This window comes from Trichosurus vulpecula, chromosome 7, assembly GCF_011100635.1.
Source record: "Trichosurus vulpecula isolate mTriVul1 chromosome 7, mTriVul1.pri, whole genome shotgun sequence".
Taxonomy (NCBI): domain Eukaryota; kingdom Metazoa; phylum Chordata; class Mammalia; order Diprotodontia; family Phalangeridae; genus Trichosurus; species Trichosurus vulpecula.
In genome coordinates this window covers 75626750-75651799 of record NC_050579.1, presented here as the reverse complement: position 1 = coordinate 75651799, position 25050 = coordinate 75626750, and the positions used below count along the sequence as shown (strand labels likewise).

The window sequence follows — 25050 nt, the reverse complement described above, 5'->3', positions numbered from 1 at the left end:
ATTTGAATTCAGGGCTTCCTGACTCCAGGCCCAGGGCTCTACTGGAGGATATAAAATGCACACAGATGAGAAAATATACAGTATATATACAATAAAGACAAATTATTTTCAGAAGGAAGAAAGCATTAACAATTATGGGAATTAGGAAATTTTTTGTGTGAGAGGCACTCAAGGCATCTTGAAGAGAACTAAGGATATAAGATGTGGAGATGTGGAGGGAATACTATGGAACAGCTTATACAAAAGCACGAGTGGAGTCTCTTTTTTTCAGAAGACTTCCATTCAAATGGCTTTGCCTGTGATCTTTAGTCAATGTACTGTAATGGAATGATCATTTGATCAAATGACACAATACATGTAAAGAGCTCTGTAAATTGTAAGCGCTATATTAATGTTAGCTCTTGTTAATATTAGTATTAGTTTGATTCAAAATCACAAAAGATGTGTTTGATTCCTAGCTTGTTTTTGCCACTTATTATCTTTGTAATTGTGGACAAGTTGCTTAGCCTCTTTAGACCTTAATTTCCTCATATGTAAAATGGGCACAATACTTGTATTAATGACAACCCAAGTTTGTATTAAATGCCTCATAAACCTCATAGTGCTTTGTGTTATCAATATCATTATTAAATTCAACACAATCAAAGCCTATCATCTTTCCTCCTAAAAGAATTCTTCACTATTTTTTTCATCTGACAGGGCACCAACATGTCCCTATAGTTTTATGTTTCTTATATTTTGTTTCCCAAGTCCAATATAGTATTCTTTCTTTCAATATCTATTTTAGATTTATGCCTGCCACTTCTACTGCCTTAATCCACACCCTTGTTTCCTCATTTGGAGATTAGTACAGACAGTTTCCAATCTGGTCTCTCTGCCTCTAACCTTTTTTTTTTTCAAATCTTTCCAGCATTACACCACACTAATCTTTAAACATAATTTTTATCATATCAATTCTAGCTCAAAGATCTTTAAAAAAGGGCAAAAATTTAAGAATACTTTGAAGACTAGGTTGCACAAATTGATATGTGAATTTTTTTAACCATCAGGCAAAGAAAAAAGAGATCATAGGATGAAAATTTTTATTTCAGATAAATTTATTATGCCTGCTTGTAAATATTTATAAAATCTGTGTACTTCCACAGATAAGAGAAATGATAGTAACACATAATAAAGGTATAAAAATTTGCATGTTTCAAATAATTTCCACTGTCTATGAAATAAAATTTAAATTCTTTATCTTCACATCCTCTATAGTATCATTGTATCTAATTTATCTGATGTTGCTGATTAATCCATAACTTCCACTCCAATCTATAAGCCCTCATATTGCCAATTTTACTCCTAATTGCATGTTTTTCTGCTAATATTATTCCCCCATTCAAAGAATAGGTATTCTATAAGGGTCATTTCAAATTCATCTCTGCCAAGAATTCTTACCATCCTAGCCATCATTGATCATCCCTGTTCTTGAACATCTTCAGCTTTTATCATTATACATTTTAGCTTTGATAATACTCTTTAACTTTTTATTATAAATTTCATCATAATTATTGAATTATTATTTACTGTTGTCTTTTATCTCACTATAAAATCCTTGAACATAGGGGCCATACAATTGGCTGATTTTCATCATCTCTCTCCCTCGCCCTTTACCCCATTATCTATATAGTGCTGGGCACATGGTAACCACGAAGTGCTTCTTGAATAAATTAACTTATCAGATGTGTGTAATGGAATATGTTCTTTACAAGGTAATTTGCTCTTATTTACTAAAAACATGGTTTTATATATATTCAATCATTTAAACACATACATTCATATGGAGTATGTTTTCAGCATTTGTTATTTAAAGTTTCACCAAAAGTGTATCAGCAAATATGATGCCTAGTAGGCGATGTGAACTCTACTAATATTCTTATAAATAAACTGAAGTTCACTTTGAGTCCTCTAAGAGAGGAAAGACAGTAGGACCAGCTTAACGTGAAAGAATGATGAACAGTAAATGGGGAAAACATTGACAAGGGAAACTTCCCAATACAGCTAAGAGAGAGCCTAGCTATCCAGCTGTTAAGATAATCCAAATGTCTTAATGAATGTCCTAATTCAAACAAGCTTATTGATGTGGAAGGTATATTGACAAAGCAATTCTAACTATACAATTGCACTGGTGGCATGTATGAATCCATACTATACTGTGTGGGTTAATTAGCCCTCAAAGTAGAACAAACTATGTCCACTCTTTGATAGGTCAGATCATAACCTACCATTTCAATGCTCAAAAAGATCAGAAATTTCATCGATGAGCATATTCCCTTCCTCAATGCAGTTGGTCATCTAACCATGCCTGCCCATCTTGTGCGACCTTGTCTATGTTCTTCTATCAATTCTATAAGATGTCAAGAAAGGTTAAGAAAAGTCTTAACCTTTGGGTGGACCACCTCTGGATAACTTAACAATAAGCACATTGAGACCATATATTTTCTATACCTTGTGTGATGGTAAAGATATGGTTTACTGTGGAATATTGCTGATGATGCCTTCAGGCATCCTTCTTGTAGCTTCGAAATCATGTTCTAAATGAATATATGGATTATTCTTAGGATAGAGAAAATACATATAGGGAAAAGGCAAGGAAATTGGAAATAGGGATAAATAAATATTGATGGTGATATTTTTGGTGACCTTTTCATTAATAATGAGATTTCTTCCCAAATCCTTGACATTTTCCCCCCAGATACTTTGGGAATAGTATCATTAGGCCTGAAAATTTGTCTTTTCCTATATGGATCCCCTCTATGTGCATTTTATATAAATCAGCTGCCTTTCCTATATTTGGTTTCTTCAGTATCACATCCATTTATAGATCTTTCAGGATAGTGACATTAGAGTTCAAGAATAGTGTCTCCACTATCCTTAAGGGTGAAGAGTTTGCTACACCAAACAAAACCAAAACCAAAAACAAACCCTGCAGATCTTTGCCATATTTTGTCCATTTGTTTTTCCGTGATTTTCAAAGTTGAGTCTCATAAGCTTTCTTTAGACTGATTTTCCCTCACTTTATGAAACTATCTTTTCTATGTGATAATATCCTTCTTGTGCCACATCTCCACAAGTGTCCAAGGTCTACTATTGAATGCAAATATTACTAATTATTTTACATAAATTGCAAATCTATGCAACAAGAAACTGATAAGCATGATGCACATACTACACAATTTTATGTGATGATGGCAAACTAGCCTTATTATACTACAAGTGAATTAACCATTTCATCATCTATTTCATCATATAGGTTCCAACTAATTGGAGTTTATAGATATAATTTATTAAAGAAAGGAAAAAAAAAGAAAACCTTCTGATGAGATGGTGAAGAACAAAAAAAAATTAACAAGTATGTTGCTGTGGAAACAGTTTGAAAGAGATTTACCTTCAAAACTTACATGTTTGACTTTATTTTGTATTCAGCTGGTTCATTACTAAACTATATATGGTAGCATAACAAGTATAAAAGTACTTAATTTTCTGTCCTTTTACGTGTTACTTCTTTCACTGCCTTTGCTCACAAATACTTTTTACTCTATTTAATGCTTTGTACATAACACTGTCAGGAACGCAGAAATAATTTGTTTGATTTAGAATTGATTGAAGTGCCACATTGGGAATTATACCTCACACAACCTACTTGACTGAGTTGATTCAGTAGCTCTATATTTTTTTTGCAGCACTTTTCTTGGTGTAGCCAAGAATGTCAGGATGCTGGATATGAATGCCCATGAGCTGAGTAGAAAGCTTGCCTCTATCCTTCAAGTATTCCACTTTGTCAAATTCTATGGAGTTTGTCTTGACTGGTGGGGATGAACTTTGAGTGATAAACTATCCCCTCATATCCTAAAAGATTTGGTTGGGGTGAGGGAAGGGACATAAAGGTGAGAGAAGCTCTGAGAGGTCAAGTAGAAACCACGGAGGGAATCAACACCATGAGAGATTGTGATGTAGTAAATAATTTTTTAAAAAGTCAAGTCAATGAAAAAAGAATGCATTTATCTTCTACATATAGAATCTTGGAATTAGAAGTTTAATCAACTGACCTAATTTCCCACTCAATGTAATTAAATCTCTTCATAATACCTAAGGGATGGTCAACTGGATGGTCAATTAGTCACTATCTCAAAATCAACTCATCTCACTGCCCGTTTAAAGTTAAACTGACATTTGGCTCTTTCCTATTTGTCTTAGCTCTGATATTCAGAGTAACATAAGAAGGCCATTTCTTCTTACACATGACAATACTCCAAATAACTGAAGAGAATGACTCTCTTCCCTTTGTCTTCACTTCTCTAAGTTAAGGATTTCCAATGCCTTGAACCAATATTCATATGACTTGCTCAATGGCACACAGGTAGCAAATTTCAAAAGTGAGTCTGACTTAAAAAGAATACATCAGAATCCTTACTTCCATGAATAGATACCACTCTCTTGCTAAGATTTTGTAAAAACTTTGATACATGATAATTGGTTAGTACTGAGTTTTATTAAGGTTATGGTCAATTAAAACATATTGTTATTTTCAAATAAACTTCTACTAAGCTAAGCCTTTTCTATTCAATACTTTTCCAACTGATTTTTAAAACTACAGGAAGAAGGTTAGATTTATTCCTGTTAAATTTTATCTATTGTTTTGGTTTCAGCTTTCTTACCTGTTGAAATTATTTTGAATATTGGTTCATTGAATTATGCTTCCAGCTTTGCTTTGTGTAAATATTTAACATAGCTTCTTTTTCTTTGTGTAACTTGATAGATAAGTAGATAGATGATTGATATGTAGATAGATGTTTCAATTAGATAAGATCAAGGAAAGAGACTTGTGGTCTCTAATTCTATATTGCCCATTAATCCCTGGATACCACATCAGCAAATACACTCAAATATTTTATTATCCCGGGCATCCTCCATCTCTTCCACAGCAGACATTTCCCATATATATGTCACAGAAATCCTTTGTCTTATATTTAATAGCAACAATAAATGAATAACTGTTAGCAAATATCAATTAAAACTAAAAAGGGAGACATACCTGTATGTATTTATGCATATACCAAGAAGCCTGCTTCCCATCATTCACTGACTCCACTGTCGTATTAGCCAAACCAGCAACGTCACCACCTGCAAACACCCATGGTTCACTGGTTTGCATAGTCTCTGGGTCTATTTCTGGAAGACCCCATCGGTTAAACTTGATAGGATTCATGGCTTCTTTTACTGTAAACAAGAGAGAATTAACAGTGAATGTTCCACATGATATGTTGACAATGTAAAAACAATTAGGATTGTTATCTGTTTTCAAGTATTTGAAGGATTCTCTATGTGGAAGAGAGACCAGACTTGTTTGGCTTCATTCTACATGGAAGAACTAGGAGCAAGAGACATTGTAAAGGTACAAATTTTATCCTAAAGTAAGGAAAACTGCACAACAATCACAGTTAGAATTCCAAAATGGAATAGTGATAGGAGGTAATGGGTTCTCTCTCATTAGAGATCTTCAAGGAAAAACTGAGTGACTCCTTATCATTGGGTGTGAAATAATTATAACTCCTGCTGACATTTGGTTTAGACTAGATGGCCTACTGCAATGGAACTCATTGAGTTTCTCCCAAAATCCATCCATCCTCCAAACATCCTTATTTCTGTTGAAGGCACCACCATTCTTTCAGTTACCTAGTTCACAACATTGGGTTATTTTTGACTCTTTCCTCTGCCTTCCTCTCTCCCACCCCATGCAAACATTTGTTAAATCTTGTGGATGTTATTTGGACAACAACCTTTACATGGTCATCCCCTTCTCATCACTTACTCAACATCTATCATAGTTCAGAACCTCATCAGCTTTTCCATGTACTATTGGAATAACCTCATAGTTAATCTCTCTGCTTCCAATTTCTCCCATCTACAATCCATTCCCTGCAGCTGCCAAATTGATATTCCTAAATCATAGAACTTAACTATATCATCTGCTACTTAAAAATCTTTTCTTGGATCCTTACTGCCTCTAGAATAAAATATCCCAGGAAGGCATTTAAGGACTAACCCATTCTAGTTCCCATCTACTTATCTAGTCTTATTCCTATTACCCCCTCTTCACATATTTTTTTCCATTTGTGGTAAACTAGCCTGCTATATATTCTCCATAAAAGATATTCCATCTCTCATCTCTTTCATGGCTTTGTAGAACTTGAATTCTGGAAAACACTCCCTCTCCAATTTCATGTCATAGAATCTCTAACTTTCTTCAGAGTGCAATTCAGCTGCCATCTCCTACAGGAGGTCTGTCCTGAACTCTCTTCCTCTTGAAATTACATTGTTCTCTCTGTCTCTCATACTCTCTCTCTCTCTCTCTCTCTCTCTCTCTCTCTCTCTCTCTCTCTCTCTCTCTTCCCCGCCCTCACTCACTCACACACACACACACTTTGCATCCATCCATCCATCATCTATTTATCTGCTTATTTATATATTTTATTCATTCATTCATGTGTTCATTAACGTATATGTGTACATATATATGTATACATGTGTGTATATTTAACATATGTATATGTGACATGTTCTGAACTCCAGGAGAATTCAAGATCCTCAAGAGCAGGGGATGTTTCATTTACCACATCCTCCCACCCTACCCTTGTATCTCCAGTTACTGGCACATAACAGAAGTTTAATAAATATCTGTTAATCATTTGTTAATCAAAGGTCGTCTGAGGTTTCTTCCAATTGTGATAACCTATGGTTTAAGTGTTCTCTTCCTCCTCATTCTCTCTTGGAGTGCTTTTTCACTTCCTATCTTGCATTATATTGATGTGCATTTATACACACACACACACACACACGTATATATGTATATATATGTATGTATATATACATACACACAAGCATACATAATATATGTGTGTATGATATACATATGTATATATACATATTGTATAGACATGTATATACATCATGCATACATACAGATATACACTATACATATACTATCCCTTCTTTCCATTAAAATGTAAATTTCTTGGAAGAAAAAAAGCATTACAAAATCTCATGCTCAGCACAGTTCTTTTTGCAAAGTAAGTGATTAATAAGTATTTATTAAACTGTATTAAATCTGAAGGGTGATCAGGCTGCATCATATGAGTTTTGTTTAAGGAATAAGGGATGTTTACCCTAAAGAAGAAAAGAGTTAGGGGGCAATATGATAATTATCTTCAACTATTTGAGGGGTCTTCATGTTGGAGAAATTAGATTTTTTTTTCTTTTTGGCCAGAACTAGAATCAATGGGTAGAAGTAGCTGAAGGGCAGTTTTAGTCTTGATGTAAGGAAAAATGCTAGTGGATGTGGCTGTCTTGGGTGGTAGCAGTCCCCATTCATTGGAGTTTTTTCAAGAAACATCTGGACAACTACTTGTCAGGGATGTTGTGGAGAAGATCTCTGTTTAGGTAAAGACACATGAGGCTATGTAGTCTCTGAGGTCCATTTTAATTCAGATTCTCATTTCTGAAATATTTAATGACATCATATATTCCCAGAGTGTCTTAATGATGCACAGAAGTACCCTAAATGCTACAGTATAGTTAACTGTCATCTTTACCATCAAAGAATTTAGAATTTAGTTGCTCCAACAATTAGCTTTAATAAAAACCACCAAAATGAAAAAGAATGAATTTTTTTGAGTAAGTCAACATACTTTACAATTATATTGAATCAAAGATTATTAGTTATGGATAGGTCTTAGAGATGATCTAGTCTCATTTTACAGATGAGGAAAGATATAAATAGGGCTAGTGGTTTTCCCAAGCTCACATAGTTAATGGCTGCTTGAGGTATGAATAGACTTCGGATTTGCCTAACAACAGTACAGGATTTTATCTAGTGGGTTATAACTGTTTAAAATCTCTAAAAGTATTATATACGTATATATACATATATATACATACACACACACACACACACACACACACACACATATATATATATCCTCAAGGGGCAGCTTAGTGGTATAGTACATACAGCCCTGGGCCTGTAGTCATGAGGACTTGACTTCAAATCCAGCCTCAGACATTTCATACCTGAGTGGCCTTGGATAAAACACTTAACCTCTGTTTGCTTCTGTTTCCTCAACTGTAAAATGAGGATACTAATAACACCAACCTCCCAGGCAGTTGTGAGGATAAAATGAATTATACATTTGAAAAGTGTATAGTGACTGGCACAGATATATTTTATATATATATATATAATATATATTATATGTATGATATATATAATATATATTATATTATATATCACTTATATTTATTTATATATAATATATTCTATGTAACAGAATATATTATATATAAGTATGTATTTATATATACTATATATTTATGTATTATAATATATAATATACTGTATCATTTTTGTTACTTCATACTTCTGTTGTTGAAAATAAAACTTGAAAGCCTTATAAAAAACAAACAGAATAGGTACTTTTTCTAAGATCTTCATAGTAGAACAATTAGTAATTGCCAAAACCTGGAAGCCACTAACAAATAATTAGCCAAGTTCAGTGTAAAAGAAGGTAAGCTTGTTGAGAGTACAGCAACTACTCTTTCATTATTTTTATTTGTAGCCCTAATAGTTAGCACTGGAGCTGACACATAGTAGGTATTTAATAATTGATTGATATGTTAATGAAATGGATTAATATAATTCTAGGAAGAATCTACAAATTTGAGGAGTACAAAAAATCTGAATCCATTCAAAATGGAAAAAAGAAAAAGCAAAAACCGGAAGAATGCCGTATACATTTTGATAGCATAACAGGAAAACTGAAGGTAAATGAATGAATTCATAAAGAATCCTGATAAGGATGTAGAGGGAGTAGCTGAAGAGTGGTGAGAAACTCATTCCACTAATGTAGGGAGGCATTCTCTGTCATTTATAACATTAGAAAGTTGCCTAGACCACTTAGAGGTTAAGCAAATTGTCCAGCCACTATGTGTCAGAAGTAAGACTTGAAACCACGTCTTCCTGGTTTCCAGACCAACTCTCTATCCACTCTGCCACGCTATTTTGCTGTCCATATTAGGAAATTTCAATGTGAATATTTACTAAGCAAGCTTAGTTGGTTATATTCATATGCAATATTAAACTTATAATAAAATATTCAATTTTTTAAGAAGTGATAAAAACAGTTTTGCACTAGCAGAAATTATGCCTTTTCACTTAAAATTCTGAATTTAAGTTAGGAAGATTTTTCCATCATGTGAGATCAATGATTCTGAGGAAAGCATGCTAAGAACTACATACTCAATAATAAGTTGCACATGTTTCAAACAATTCTTAAATATTATCAGACTATTTTGTACTTCCTCAACCACTCAAATGAATTAGGACTCCCTTGAAGTATCATTTGGAAAACTACTCTGTGACTGTGTTTAGTTTGTATCTACCTCTTAAAAAAAGAAGAAAAAAATTAAACATACATAGATATTATGACTACAATGTGGGGAAACTTCTGTGTAACTGGTTAAAAACTATTTGCTATTTTATTGTGTTCCAACATATTTCAAGTTTTCATAAATGGAGGGGAAAAAAAGAAAACAAGGCTTGACTCCTTAGTGAAAAAAAAAATTCTAGAAAAAACTCAGATTGGAAGTGGAAGGCTGAAGTAAGAAAGTAATTTTAAAATATCAATTAAATAATACAGAAGAACCCAGAGAAGATTAAGGGGAAACTTATACCAATATCAGAGGAGAAACATGAATAATGAGGAAAGGAGACAATCTGCTTCCGCATAGAGTTAACAAGTGACAAATACAGGTAGATAGGACAAAGGGTCATCATCATTTTTTCTTTAAACCTCTTCATTTTTGGTTCCCTGACCGGGAATACTGCTCATCTCAAGTTCTTCTCCAGCCAAGACTGGAAGCTAAGCCTCTCCCTCTCCCAATCCCCTTCTCACTCTCCAAGCATTTAGGAGGTGCTTTTCGGGACTGACTCCCCAGGTCCCCAGTAGGTCAGACAGCTGCTTGCTGTCTCAAACTCAGCCTGACGCTCTCAGGTTCTCGGTCCAGTGGTTTATGTTCGAGGCCATGGACCTGGGCACACCTTCTGAAGCATAGAGGACAAGGACGGACAACTTATCTGGAAGTGCATCCCAATTTTCTCAATTCTCTCCGCTCTAGGGAATGGGAAAACCCCAGGTACCTTTTTGTGTTTATTTTTTCCTGTCTTGCTTTGTTCCTTTTTGAGGCTTACTCCCAGATCCTCCTTGCAGAGGAAGTGACTTCCAGTCCCCTGGGCTCACAATGGGTCACTTCTCCTCAATCCCCAAAAATTCACCCTTGGGCTGTCTTTTACAAAATTGGAAAAAATTTAAGTTCTCTAAAGAACTTAAAAAGAAAAAGCTGGTATACCTTTGCAATACTACCTGGCCACAATATCACCTAGAGGGCCATGAAGAGTGGCCTATTTTTGGGACTTTACAATATAATACTCTTTTACAGCTAAAATTATATTGTCAGCAAGAAAGAAAATGGACAGAAATTCCTTACATAATGATCTTCATGGAGCTCTCTTGGAACCTGTTCTCAGAAAAGATTGTAAGATGCTCATAGCTAGAGCCCCCCCACACAGGGGCAATGGGGGTCAACAAGACATTTTGGATAACCCCCTCCTTATGGCTCCCAGGGCTTCAGCCCCAGTCCCTCCTCGTGCTCCTCAACCTCCCCAGAGCACCCTTGTTTCCTGTGCTCACCCTTCTGTGGCCATCCCCTCTTTCTCGTGGTTTCCTGTAGTGCAACCCTTGTCTTTTCCTGCTTCCTTCACAGTACAAGTCTCCTACCCTGCATCTCCTCCCATGGCTCCTGCCCCCTGGTGACCCCTGCTCAGGTCCCAGCCAAGGGTATTGTTGAGGTGCCTCCCTCTGTGGCCCCTTCCACTGAAGGGACCCCTACTCAGGTTCTGGCCTCATGGCCCACCTCCGAGGCAACCCCTACTCAGGTTCCAGCCTCAGGCCCTGCCCCCACGGCAGTACCTCTTCCCCTGGCCCCTCTCTCTGAGGTAGTGCCCACTCAGGTCTCTGGGATACCTCCTCCTCTGGCCCCTACCCCTCCTCAGGTACCAGCTGATCTTCTCCCTTGCCAGCCAGATCCCCCGGCCTTGCAACCTAATACGGATCAGCCAGATCTCTCTCCCCAAGCTCCAGGCCCCACAGCACCTTCAAGGCTTTTTCCCCTGAGGGAAGTGCCTGCCTTCCCTACTGGGACAAGGAGAGTGCATGTTCCATTCTCCATTTCAGATCTCATTCAAATTAAAGAAAAACTGGGGAGATACTCAGAAGACCCCACTAAGTTTACTGAGGGTTTTAGGGATCTGTCCCTACAATTGGAGCTTTCTTGGTGTGATTTGCATATCCTTTTCTCTACCTGTTGTACCACTGGTGAGAAGAGGAGAATCCGGGAACAAGCCCAAAAATTTGGGGATTGTTTGGCTAGCGATAACCCCATAAAATATCCCCCAGGAACAGCTGCTGTTCCCAATAGTGACCCAGCTTGGAATTATCAAAAGAGTGAGGATAGGGGAAAAAGAGATTATGTTGTAATTTGCCTGTTAGAAGGCCTAAGAACAGCATTTCAAAAGCAAATAAATTTTCAAAAAATTAGGGAAGTTACTCAGGGAGAAAAGGAAAACCCTGCTCTTTTTCAAGCCTGGCTAGTAGAAGCTATTACGAAGTATACAAATTTGGATTCTGATTCTATTGAAGGGGCGGCAATACTTAACATGTATTTCATTAACCAGTCTGCCCAAGATATTAGGAGGAAACTGCAGAAATTGGCAATGGGACCCCAAACGCCTCAGGCACAATTACTGGAGACAGCCTTCAGAATTTTCAACAATAGAGACCTGGTTGCAGCAGAGGAAAGAAAACTCAGGGAAAGGGCTAGAGACAGAGAACGTGCTCAGTTCTTGGCTGCTGCCATGGCCAGGAAAAGACCCAAGGAATGCCCCTCCAGGGTGCCCCCTTGGAAGCCCATTGGCTTGGGCAGTGGGGAAACCTGCTTTTGATGCCACAAGGAGGGTCACTGGTCCAAGGAGTGCCCCTCTAGGGCGCCCCCTTGGAGGAAGCCCCTAGGATCCACACCTCCAGGACCATGCACAGCATGTAACCAGGAGGGACATTGGAGGAAGGATTGTCCCCAAGGTTGGAAAAGTGATAGAGCCTCCTCCCAGTACCCTGTCCTCCAGTCTTCTCAAGACTCAGAAGGAGGGGAAAACCTGGGGCTTGGCAGTGCTCCCACTTTCTCCACCTCTCTCATGGAGCCCTGGGCAAAATCGAGGCAGAAGGTAAGGTTACCCACTTTATCATGGCTATGTTCTTGTTTTAACTAGTTGCTCTGGCCCTACATGCCCCTCGACCCATCGGGTCATGGGCATCAAGGATCTGTTGTTTGAACACTCCTTCTCTGACCCTGCCCCCTTGCTGGGAAGGGACCTGATGGTGAAATTGGGAAGCCAATTTTCTCTAGTTAAACCTCATAACTCCCTTTTCCCCCTTTTTACCAGACCTCCCAATGTTCCCTCAGAGGTGTGGGAGAGGGTTGAGCCAGTTGTTTGGGATCAGGGAATTCCTGGGCAAGCTACTTCTGCCACCCCAACCATAGTTCCCCTCCACTGCCTTCAATATCCAATTAAGCCCAAGGCTTGGGAGGGACTGCAACCATTAATTGCCGCTCAAGGCCCTGACTCACTCCCTCTAGAGTGGGGCCCCTACCAAGCAAAAGCTTTTAGGACTTTGAAAACTAAGTTGACCACCACTCCAGTATCAGCTCTACCTAATCTAGAAGAACCTTTCACTCACTCTGCTGATGAAAGGAGAGGACAGGTTTTGGGAGTCCTAACCCAGTCCTTAGGACCTGACCCCAAGCCAGTCACCTGTTTTTCAAGACAATTAGCCTCCATGGCTGCTACAGACACTCTAATTGAAGAAGCTTCTAAACCTCTAGCTGACCAGCCCTTAGAAACTCTGACTCCCCAGCGAGTTCAGAGCATCCTAGAAGCAGATGGCCACCAGTGGCTAACCAACCACAGGCTCACCAAATATCAAGCCTTGCTCTTAGATACCCCCAACCTAATTCTTTGGGTGTGCCACACACTCCTGAATCCCAAAGCAGTGTGGTGCACAGAACAAGTGATTAGGGAAGCTAGGTATGAAATAGTCATCTTTAATAACCTCCAGGGAAATTGTCCTTTCTCTATACTCCTATACTGTCTGTTTGGTTGTTTGCTTAACCTCCTTGCCAGGTTTGTGTCCTCCAGGCTCCAAGCCATCAACTTCCAGATGATCGCTCACACCATGTACCCCTTGAACTGGACCCATTGAGGCAGGGACAGCTCTACACCCCTTGCTAGCAGGAAGCAGTTTCAGAAGCTGAGACCTTCGTCCCTGACCCCAAAAGAATTTGGGTCCTATTTGTTTGAGGGGGGAATGGTGAGGGCACAGTCTCTGGGAACCCCCTTGAATCTGGAATACAGTCTCTGGGAGCCCCCTTGAACTGTCCTTGAATCTTCCAACTAGATCTGGCCTTTCCCTAAGGCCATAAGCCTTACATTATCATTAGGCCCAATCCTCTACCTAGCTTCGCCCTTTATTGTCCAGCTACTTCCCACCCTTGATACTATCAGTATCCATGCCTTCAGCTACTTCCAACCCTTAATTCCATTCTCTTGGTTCCTGAACTCTGACCTCATCTGGTCCTCTTTAGACTCCTCCTCAGGACCCTCCCTAAAGCCCTCCTCTAGTCACCCCAGACCACCCTTCAATCCTTCCTACAATCTTTGTGTATATAATCTCCATCTTGCTGCCATGAAGGCACTCAGATTCAATCTAGCTCAGCTTAGATTGAATCTGGCCTGCTTGTGAAAACAGGCATCACAAAGGGTGGGATTTCTTAAGACAACCCATTATGGTGAATCCCTAATAAACTTTCTCTTTTCCCTTGGCTGAGTAGGCTTGAGTCGAATTCTTTCGGCAGGACCCTGTGTGTAGGTATTTTGGGGTCTCGAGCACCCCTAGAAACATATGGTTCCCGTACCATCATCACTTTTTCTTTAAACCTCTTCACTAACAATGGTGGAGTACAAGGCACTATATAAGTCCTATAGTTAATTTCTCCAGTTATTAGTATCAATCACAACAATGCAAGGAACTGTTCTCCATTGAATAAAATACAAAAAAGAAGCCTGTAGCATACTCAAGCCATTTTCATTTGACAGACCACAGTAGAGATAACCTTTAATTATAGTATGTGGAGAGATTAAAGGTATGCAATTTAAAGAGGGAAATGGTAGATTTCCACAAATTTCTACTCAGATATCCCCCAACTCTTTTTTTCTTAGGCAAGGAAAATGTCCAGTTCTTAGAGCTATTTTATTTCTAAATATGTCTGCTAAACAATAATGATAATGATTCTCATAATGATGATAATTACAATAATGAAAAGTAATTTAAGTCCTTTGTGGCTTTCAAAGTACTTTACATATGCTGTCTCATTTCAATCAGTCAACAAGCATTTATTAAGCACTTCCTATGTGTCAGTCCCTGTGCTAAGCACTAGGAATTCAAATATAAGTAGTAAGAAACATAGTCCCTGCCTTCAAGTATCTTAAATTCTAATGGGCAAAAAGAATGCATGAAAGTAAGCTGAAAATCAGAGGTTTGTGATTAGGGGCAGATGGGGGGGAGGGTGCAGGGCATGACAGTACCCTCTCCAGGGGGAAAGGGTGCATTAAATATGGTCAGAAGTATAGCCTAGAAAGCAATAAAGATTTGGTTGGCCTTTGTGCCCTCCTTAAAAGGGTGATTGTGGGAGGAACCAGCCAATCAGAGGGAGAAGCCACAGGGAAGGTGGGTGCTTTCAGTGTATGATACCCAGAGGTGATGTGAGCTTCTAGAGTGTCCTGTGCAAGAATGAGGAAGCTCCAAGGAGTGGTGGGAGTGCAGCCTGGGGAGAAATTCAATCTCTATTAGATCCTCACAACCACCCTGGGGGGTAGGTGCTTTTATTATTCCCATTTTGCTGATAAAGAACCTGAGGCCTTCAGGGTTAAGGGACTTGCCCAAGGTCACTCACACACGCACGCACGCGCGCGCACACACACACACACACACACATACACACAAACAGCAAGTAAATGTTTGAAGTAAAATTTTAAATTAGGTCATCCTGAGTTCAGCACTTGATCCATTATACTAACCAGCTGTCTCCTACTGGTGAGATTATACCACTGACAGGAAGGAGTGTGGTTAGTTGAAAAAAATTCTGCCTTTCCATTCTGAGGACCCATGCTGAAATCACGTCTCAGTCATTCACTACCTGTGTGCACTAGGAGAACTCCAATGTCCTTAGGTCTCAGTTTCCTCATGTGTGAAATAAGGGACATCAGACTAGATGACCTCCAAGTTACCTTGCAGTTTTAGATCCCAGACACTTTAAAGTGTGCAAATCGCTGCGCATTCATCTTCAGATTTCAGTTCTAGGAGAGCCCTGTGAATTTGGTACTAATAGAAATTATTATCTCTATTTCACAGATGACGAGGGTCAGGGAGGTAAGAGAGAGAGGGGCTGTCTTTGATCTCAGAAATAAGGAAAACTAAGTATCCAAATAAATTATGATACTTAGCAGCATTTAATTTTCACCATTGGTCCTAGTTATGTCTTTTTATCTATTCATCTATTATATAGGGCTTAATTATAATATATTATTATATTATGATGCAATATGATAGATTTATATGTATATATACACAGATAATATATGATATATAATATATACATATAATATATACAATCATGTATGTAATACATATGTACATAATATATACAATGTCGATATATTGTATTTAAGTATATAACAGATACATTACATATGTTATATATATCATTATTATTGTCTTTTTATCTATTAATCTTTTATAGAGGGCTTAATCATAATATAGTATATAATAATATAATGTTGATGATAATATTCCAGTTCAAAATTTTTATACACATATAGGAAAGGGTAGACCTGATTTAATGGCAATTTATTTGGGGAAAAAAATGATGTAGAAGTTTAATAGGAAATGTTGGATTTAATTAAATTCAAGGGGTTTGAAATACTTTTTAAATAAATTCATAGCATTAAATTTAAGAAATTGGATTTACATTCTTTCAGGTGTATGTATTTCCTAAGTCATTTTATTCTTGTTGTTGTTGTTTCATTCATGTCCTATTATCTATGACCCCAATGACCCCATTCTGGGTTTTTTTGTCAAAGATACTGGAGTGGTTAGCTATTTCCTTATCCAGTTCAATCTATATCTATATCTATATCTACATCTATCTATATCTATGGAACTAAGGCAAACAGCGTTAAGTGAATTGCTCAAGATCATACAGTTAGTAAGTGTCTGAGGCCAGACTTGCACTCAGGTTCTTCTAATTCCAGGGCTGGTACTCTATCCACTGGGCCATCTAACTGCACAAGTCATTTAATAAGAATAAATAGTATGTCCTGTGATGACAAACACTTCTTAAATAACATTAGAAAAGCCATATTTAACCACAGAATAGTTGTAGGATTATAGATCTAAAGTTGAAAGGGATGGCAGAAGCCATTTATTCAAACCCCTCTCTCCAATTTTATGAATTCCTCAAAGAAAGAATCTGTAATCAAGAGAAGTTATCGATCTTACCCAAGGTCACATGGGTAAGTAGTATGATTCAAACATTTTTGACCTTTTGGCTCCAACTCTGTCATATTTCTTGAAACCATAGTTTTTAAAAGTTATATTTGTATGTAACAATTGAACACATTTTAATTTATCTTTAAGACTCATCTGATCACATATTAAAAGGTATTGATTACTTGATTTGTGTTCTATAACAGACTATTTTCACATTTTGCCAACAGTGAGTGATTTTTGTGATAGGCAATAACCTCAAAAAGATCCAACCTGCCTCAAGAGATCCATGGTTATTCAATTCAATCTACTCTTAATAATCACAGTTGCCTCATACAAATTACTGAACAATTTCAATAATTAAATTCATAATTAAAGATTAAATTCAAAACACTGATTTTCACAAAAACAACAAAAAACTTTAATATATTAAAAAATTAAGTTGACACATTTTTACAACTTAAACATAAAATCTATCTTCTAAAATATAATTTAAGTTCATTGGGGGAAAAAGTGGTTATCATTTTAATTAAGCAGTTATTTGTAAAGCATTGTACTTAATGCTGGATACAAAGAATTATGAGACTTTTCCAGTCCTTACAGAGATTAAAACCTTGTAAGAAGGCAATAAAACACAAACATAGTTATCTATAACACACATCATTATAAAAAAAAAAAGCCAAGAGAGAGGTGCAGAACAGAAGGGCTGTTTATGGTCCATGAAAGAAGCCTTTTCCAATACAGAGGGATCAGATAATGCATTGTGGAAGAACAGCCTTGGAAGTCTGGCTTTAGAAGATGAGTAAGAATTCAAGAGATAAAAGTAGAACATTCAAAGAATAAGGAACATGAGGAAAGGAACAACGACAATGAATCATCAGACATAGTTGGCAGAGATTAATTTGCTTTGCACCTGAGTGTAGAATATAAGTAGGGGAGTAACTAAAGAAGAGACCAGAGAAATAGGGTGGTATCAGGTAGCAGGGTGATTGGAATAAGTGCTTAATAAATATTTGACGAATTTAATTGAATTGGAGATTCTTGGACACCAGGCAAAGGTTAGTACTCAGTAAGCTACAGAGTCACTATGTTAGAGCAGGGGCACAAAGGATAGAGTAATAAGCTTGGAATCAGAAAGTCTCATCTTCTTAAGTTCAAATCTGACCTAAGACACTTATTAGCTGTGTGATCCTGAGCAAGTCACTTAACCTCTTTTTGCCTTAATCCACTGGAGAAGGAAATGGCAAACATAGCAGTATCTTTGCCAAGAAAACCCCAAAATGGAGCCACAAAGAGTCTGAAACGACTGAACAACAAGAACAAATTCTGGAGCAGAGGGGAGTTGTGACCAAATTTATACATAAATACCGGTGGCAGAAAGCAGATGACAGTGGGGCTACAAAGACCTATTAGGAGGGTAATACAATATCCCAAGTGGTTGAAATGAAGTTAATACTAGGATATTGTGGATGAGACTAGACTAAAGGAGATGGATATGAGGCCTTGCAGATGTAGCATCTTTAGGACTTTACAAGGGATTGGATATAAGAGATGAAGAAGAGCAAACAATAATCAAAAGATCTCAAACAAGACCCTAGGTGTAAAAGGTGGCATCACTAATAGACATAGTGAAGTCTAAAGGAATAATAGGTAGAAGGGAAAGATAATGAGTTTAGTTTTGGGTGTGTGGATTTTGAAATCGTACCTCCAGGCGGAGATGTCCAGAAGGAAGATAGCTAGAAATGTGAGTCAGAGACTCGGCATAGAGAGGTCAAGGCTAGGTTACAAATTCAGGAGTCAACTACCTAGAGTAGAAGTTGAAGCTATGGGAGGGAGTGAAAATGTTAAGAGAGTCTAAAGACAAAAGAAAAGCATCGAGGGGAAAATCTTGGGCAGTGCTTATGTGGAGAGGTTGGGAAGAGGGCAAGGAGACATAAGGAGAAAAAACAAGAAGCTATTAAAGAAACAGCATATGAACCACGAAAGTGTAGCATCTCAGAAGCCAAGGGAGAAGGGCATATCCAGTAGAAAGTTTTAGTCAATAGTGTCATGATCTGTAGAGGGGTCGAGGAGGATGAGGACGTAGAAACAGCCACTGGTTTTGATGGCTACTCCTGCCATCTGAGATTATTTTCAGTAGATTGGTGGGGGCAGAAGTCAGATAGCAAAACCAAGGGGTGGAGGAGAGAGTGGGTAGAGAAAACAAGAGCCCCGTCATCTTCTGAAAATGATTTTTTCATTTTTCAGGCAGGTCTGTTTCAGAGATTCAAGTCTCTCATACATTTATTGCTTCATCTCATGGGGAACAAAAAAGAATCAAAAGCAAAGCAGTCTATTTCAATGTTCACATTTCAATTCCCTTTCATAATGACATATAATGCCTTATGCCAATAATAACATAGAACATCTTATACCAATAACAGGATCTGGTATTTTATCTTCAAAGCATTTCCCTGAAGGAAATATTTGAAAAGAGTAGGCACAACTGCTGCTTATAAAACCAAGGAAACAGTCTCGTGCAGCATAATAATCATTAGACTGGGAGGCAGAAGAACTGTATTCAAATCCTGACTGTCACTTACTAGTCATGTAGCTTGGCTTTTTCTGAGACTCAATTATGCTCATCTATAAGATGGAAATGATAATAAAGTAATTATTGACCTTGGAGTATGAAAGTAATTTGAAAATTATAAACATAGTGCAAATATAAGTGTGAGTTATTAATATGAATATAAGAAATGACAGATTAATATATATTTGGTATTCAAACAGAGACCAATGGTGAAGCAAGGTGTCTTCTATCATAGTAACATGTAAAGGTGAGGGGTACTGCTTCTAATATCCTAAATTTCCCTTTGTAACATCACGGATTTATAATTTATGAGTTTCTCTAAATCTTTTTTGAACCTATTCAATTATTTTCCTTTTTAGCCTTCATCTTTCTATACTTTTTTTCTTTTTAAATCTGTTCTCCTGAGAATGCCCTTTAATAATCCCATGATTATTTATCATTGTTGGCACCTTCTGCAACTCTGCCGTGGTTCTTTTCAGGTGTTCACCTTGGTATACATACAAATGAAACTCAGTGGCATATCTTCTCTCCCACTATTAACCAACTTGGAATGAAAACACAAATGGAGTAAAAAAGATACATTTACATTTATAAATCAAACAATTGATTTCTTTTCTTATGAAGCATTAGGAGTCACATATAGTTTATACACTAATATAAAAAGTTTACACAAAATTGGTAGTTGGTAATCATCAGAAAGATGAATCTTCCCATAGAAACTTTATTGCATTTGAGGTGACTGCATAAAATTCGAGGGCCTAAGAGTTGGGCAGAAATGAAAGTAGAAAGGGAAGCCGACAGCAGTCTCCCCAAATGTAATAATAATGATTCAACCCACATATTTGCTAGAGTTTTTAGACAGTCTTTAAAAGATCTCTGTCTTTCTTAATGTACACTGGCGGGCCAAGATTCAAGCTTTCTCCTTTTTGCTTATATTAATTACCACTGTTTTAGAAAGAGTTATTTTAAAAATGAAGACATAGTAAGGTGGCTTTACAATAATAATGATTTAATTTTTAAGACTAGGACCTTTTACTCAGTCCTAATGTAATGCATGAACTATTTTTTTCTTTCTTTCTGAGGCCTAATTGTATTGTGACACCTAAGTTCTTCAATAAAAGCTGCAGCTTAAAATTGCAGAAACTGTCCCTCAGGGACACATCACTAGCAGATGCAGATTGCCAAGGTCAATTAAACTGATGTAGCCCTGCTGTCATATATGTAAAAGAGAAACCTGCTAGCATATGACAAGTATATTTCTCAGTATTTATAAATGAATGTCAAATTTGTTGTATTTTTAGTACATTAGTATAGATTGATTCTCCAAAAAACAACCCATTGGTAATCATAACAAAGAAATATTATCACTGTTCCTTTTCAATCATTAATAAGTTATAGGATTCCACAGTGGGCACAACTTAAAAATTATAAGTCATAATTTTTTAAAATGCTGAGAACCACACATTAGCTTTTCCTATGGATGAACAGATTGTAGCATTTGTTTTTTTTTTTTAAAGCTATGCAAGAGTTGTGTTTTTTTTTCCTGTCTCCAAGTAGGGAGGCAAAATAAAGTGGAGAGCCAAACTGATATTCTGGAAAAGGCAGACCAAGAAGAAGAAGAAAATACAACAGAAACCTGTGAGACTGGTGAGGATCCCTTTATGACTCTAGCCTCCAGTCACCTTTCTAATATGCCATGCTGTCTTCCCAAATTACAGCATGGTCAATATGAGAACCCTTCTCTATGACTAAAGCTAGTTTGGGCCCAACTCTACCAGTGAGAGTCTTAGAGTGTTTTCTGAGGCACTAAAGAGGCCAGGGTCACTCAGCTGGTGTGCTTCACAGTCAGGATTTGGCCTCAAGCTTTATGAACAGAGGCCACCACACAATGCTACCTTCCCTTCACTTGGCTGATGAAGTCTTCTCTCTCAAACCCACCTCCTCAATAAAACTTTCCTTATTTGACAGCCCATGACTTCTAAGAACTTGCATGTTATTAGGGCCTGTGAGACCATGGACAAGTTATTCAGCCTCTCAGTGGCCCAGGCGACACTTTAAGACTATAATTTTCAGATGGGTTGAACTGTCAATCTTCATCTGTGGAGTTTCCATACTGGTACTACTCTACACCAGAAGTGTCAAATGCATGGCTTGCAAAACTCCCAAGTGCTTAAAATGTAATTGGGAAATGTTTAACAAAATAAATATAATAGAACATTATAAAAATGTACATACAGAAGTGTATACAATATATATTAAAATAAATCTAAGGTAAATTGGGACAAGGAGAAGGCACTAGAAACTTGGAGATCAGGAAAAGTTTGATATAGAAAGTGGCAGTAGAATTGATATTTGAAGGATACAGATTCTAAGAGACTGAAGTGAGGCTGGAGGGCATTCTAGGTATGGGGACATAGACAGCCACTGTGATGGGAGCTGGTACAGGATGGCTTGGATTCTCATAGACTGCTTGGCAAAGTTATGTCTCAGGATGTTGGGATGGGAGTGTGACTCAAAAATATAAAAGGGAAGAGACAGTGCACTCCTATGGCCCCAGATGAATGACTAGAGGCTAACAGACAGGCAAACAGCTGGAGCTGGTGTGGCGGTTGGCCAGAGCTGGCATTTTAGTCCAAACCAGAGCCAAAGATGCAAGGGGTCTTTGTTTTTTTTTTTTCCATTCATAGGCCACAGGGGGAAAAAGTTAAAAGGAGAGAGAATGGACAACAGGTATTGACTGCTGAGCCTGGCAGTGAATAATAAATTGAACTATTCTTATTGTCCTTCTTCACTTAGTCTGGGTGTGACTGGCATATGCCATTATTCTATTATAAAATGTGTTTTATAGGTCTAGTTATTCTGTACAATAATAACAACAATAATAATAGCTAGTATTTATATATAACATTCATATATTATATAATCACAATTAAGTCTTTCAAAGCATTTTTCAGATGTCATTTTATCATAAACTTTTCTCTTTCTTCCTCTCTCTTTCTGTCTCTCTTTGTCTCTGTCTCTCTTCCCCTGTATCTCTATTTCTTTGGTTTTCTGTGGTTCTGGCTCTTTCTCCCTTTCTGTCTCTCTGTCTCTGTCTCTCTCTGTCACTCTCTTTCTCTTTCTCTCTCTCTTTCCTTCTCTTCCTCTCCCCCTCTTCTCCACCACCCACTCTAACTGGGAGCTTAATAACAAGCTATTCATATGTGCTTTATAACTAAACCCTTGAGGGCAGAATTAAAGTGAATCTTTAGTCTTTCCCATTGGACTATGAATCTGATCCATTGTTCTGCAACCTGACTTAGATCCCTGAAACACTAAGACAAGGATTTCTTGGCTTTCCATAGTGATGCCTACCATCCTAGAAATAATAAGGAACCATTGAATTTTATTTACTAGGTTACTAACACAGTCAGAACTGCACTTTAGGGGAAAAAACCACTTTGTCAACTATATGGAACCTTGATCAGCAAGTATAGAGAATTGGGGTATTCTGCTTATATACCATGTTGCGTATATAAGTTTCAAATACTTTACATTAATTTCTTTCATTATTTTAGATTGTTAACTCCTTAAGGGCAAGGATAATTTCTTAAAGTGATTTTAAAACACTATTATACTTCTAAGCATATTTAGGTTCTCATAAATAATTTTTGATGATTATCACGTGATGGTAGAAATATTTAACTTACACACTGATATCAAATTATTTTATACATATGAGTCAACAAAAGAATTAAAAGGAATGTTCTGAATGTTGTAACCAATGGAACTAAAAATTACAAAAATGGAAATAAGCAAAAACTCTTTAATATATAATCCCCATTTACCACACTTAAAGCACATATAAAAACAAAAGGAAAACCAGCAGTAAATTATATCACGTGCAAAAACAACACCAATATTATTAAAATAGTGACTAAATTTTTTTTAATTAACAAAACAAATCAAATGGAAAAGATTCCCTAAATAAAGCTTTAAAAGTGAGTCTATGTGTGTTTGACTGCCATGACTAATTATGTATCCATGTAATGTGTGTTCAATTTGGGCTTATTTAAATAGCAGAAATGCTCATTAGCTGCAGTATATCTGTGAAGCTTCAGTAAACAGTTTAATGGTTTTTATGTTTAACCAATTTCATAAGTTCCTGTAATTTTAGCTTTAGCAGCTCATTAATGTTATTTTTGATATCCATCTTACTGACTTTTTTTTACTCTGAATTGGCAGTAGGCACTTCAATGCAAACTTAAAACATACAGTAATAATTCATTTAAATAATTTTAGTATATAAGTAAATGCACAATTCTGAAACGATGTCTTAAATTAGAGCTAAACTCAGATTATCATAAATCAGGGCATCTCTTCGTTTTAGATGAGGTTGTTAAAATAGTAAATAAGCCAACTATCAGAATATTTGGGGACGGGATGAATGAACTATATTATCAATGTATCATAATATATACAAATAAAGATATGAATGGATAAATAAAGAAAATGAAAGAAAAAAAGGGAAGAGAACACATGTTGACCAAATTCATATAGGAAAGGGAGTAAGCCTGGGCTGGGTGAATTCAGCAGAAATGACAGGGATACAGATTCCATCTTGGTATAGGGATAAAAAGAAAATTTGTGACTTATCTATCACTGCAAATGGTCTGAGTGGTTTGACCAACATGTTGGTGCCTCCCAAATCTGAGATATTAAATTTGACACCTAGAGAAACACCTAGTTTGAGGAAAGCCTTTGATGCTGAATTTTGTTTTAGTGAGTCAAATGTATTAACTTAAAAATAACTGATATTGTGAGATCTTTACCTCAGTCACTTATTTGAATATAGAGACACAACTTCATATAAAATGGAAGTTAATGTCCACCTGTTCCTTTCTCATATTTTCATTGAGTTTACCCTGACAAATGGCTAGACCATTAAAATTTCGTACTGATAAGAAAACAAGCACGTGTTCCTTTTGAGATGTGTGCTCCCCAAAGATCCTTGTCCCTGTCAAGGAAGACATCTTAGGCAGAGTCTGAAAAAGGACGGACTGCCTCTTGATAATGAGGTCCAGCAAATGCTCCTATTTACAGATGACTGTGCTAATTACACTGATCCTTGGAAACACACAAAACCTCCCCAGTGAAATCCTTAGTAAGAAAAAAAAAACGAAAATGAAAACCTGATCTATCCAATAATACCCTGAAGATGAAGTAGATGAAAAAAAGTATGTTACTTATATCACTGCATGAAACTGAATGGGCAGAGTGTCAACTTAGCATAAAATACATATCTTAGACATGGATTCTGTAGATAATAAGCTGGGACCAGATTTCAATAGAAGAGATGATGCTGAAAGATATTTTTGGAAACTGTCGTGTGTTTTCAGTGATCTAAAACAACAACTGATATTTTAAAATCCAGGTTATTCTTTCCAAATGTTATATTACTAGGAATCATGAAATTCCATGATCTTGGAAGAATAAAAAAATGTGCTTTTCAAAAAAATTGTGAAAGGGAAGAGGAAAGAAGTAACATTGTTTATTCCAGAAAATAAGCTTTTGTCTTGTGTTGCTCAGAAGCTGGCCTCCATGATCCTTTTCAGTCAGCTCTAAACTGTGTAGTCTCCAGTCTCCTCCTCTTCCTTTCACTCATCTCTGGGAACTGTGGACTCTGATGGATGAGCTTTCTTCTTATCATGCACAGAATTAGACTACCATTCCACTTCCCAGGCA

General features: G+C 37.0%; 1 protein-coding gene across 1 annotated transcript in view; it reads right to left on the bottom strand.

The window, feature by feature from the left end:
• DPYD (dihydropyrimidine dehydrogenase) overlaps nt 1-25050 on the bottom strand; it is a 1113082-nt gene that overhangs the window by 525609 nt on the left and 562423 nt on the right. The window contains exon 12 of the mRNA XM_036769110.1: nt 5078-5262. Within this exon, the coding sequence (XP_036625005.1) occupies nt 5078-5262 (185 nt within the window). The remainder of the gene's footprint in view (nt 1-5077; nt 5263-25050) is intronic.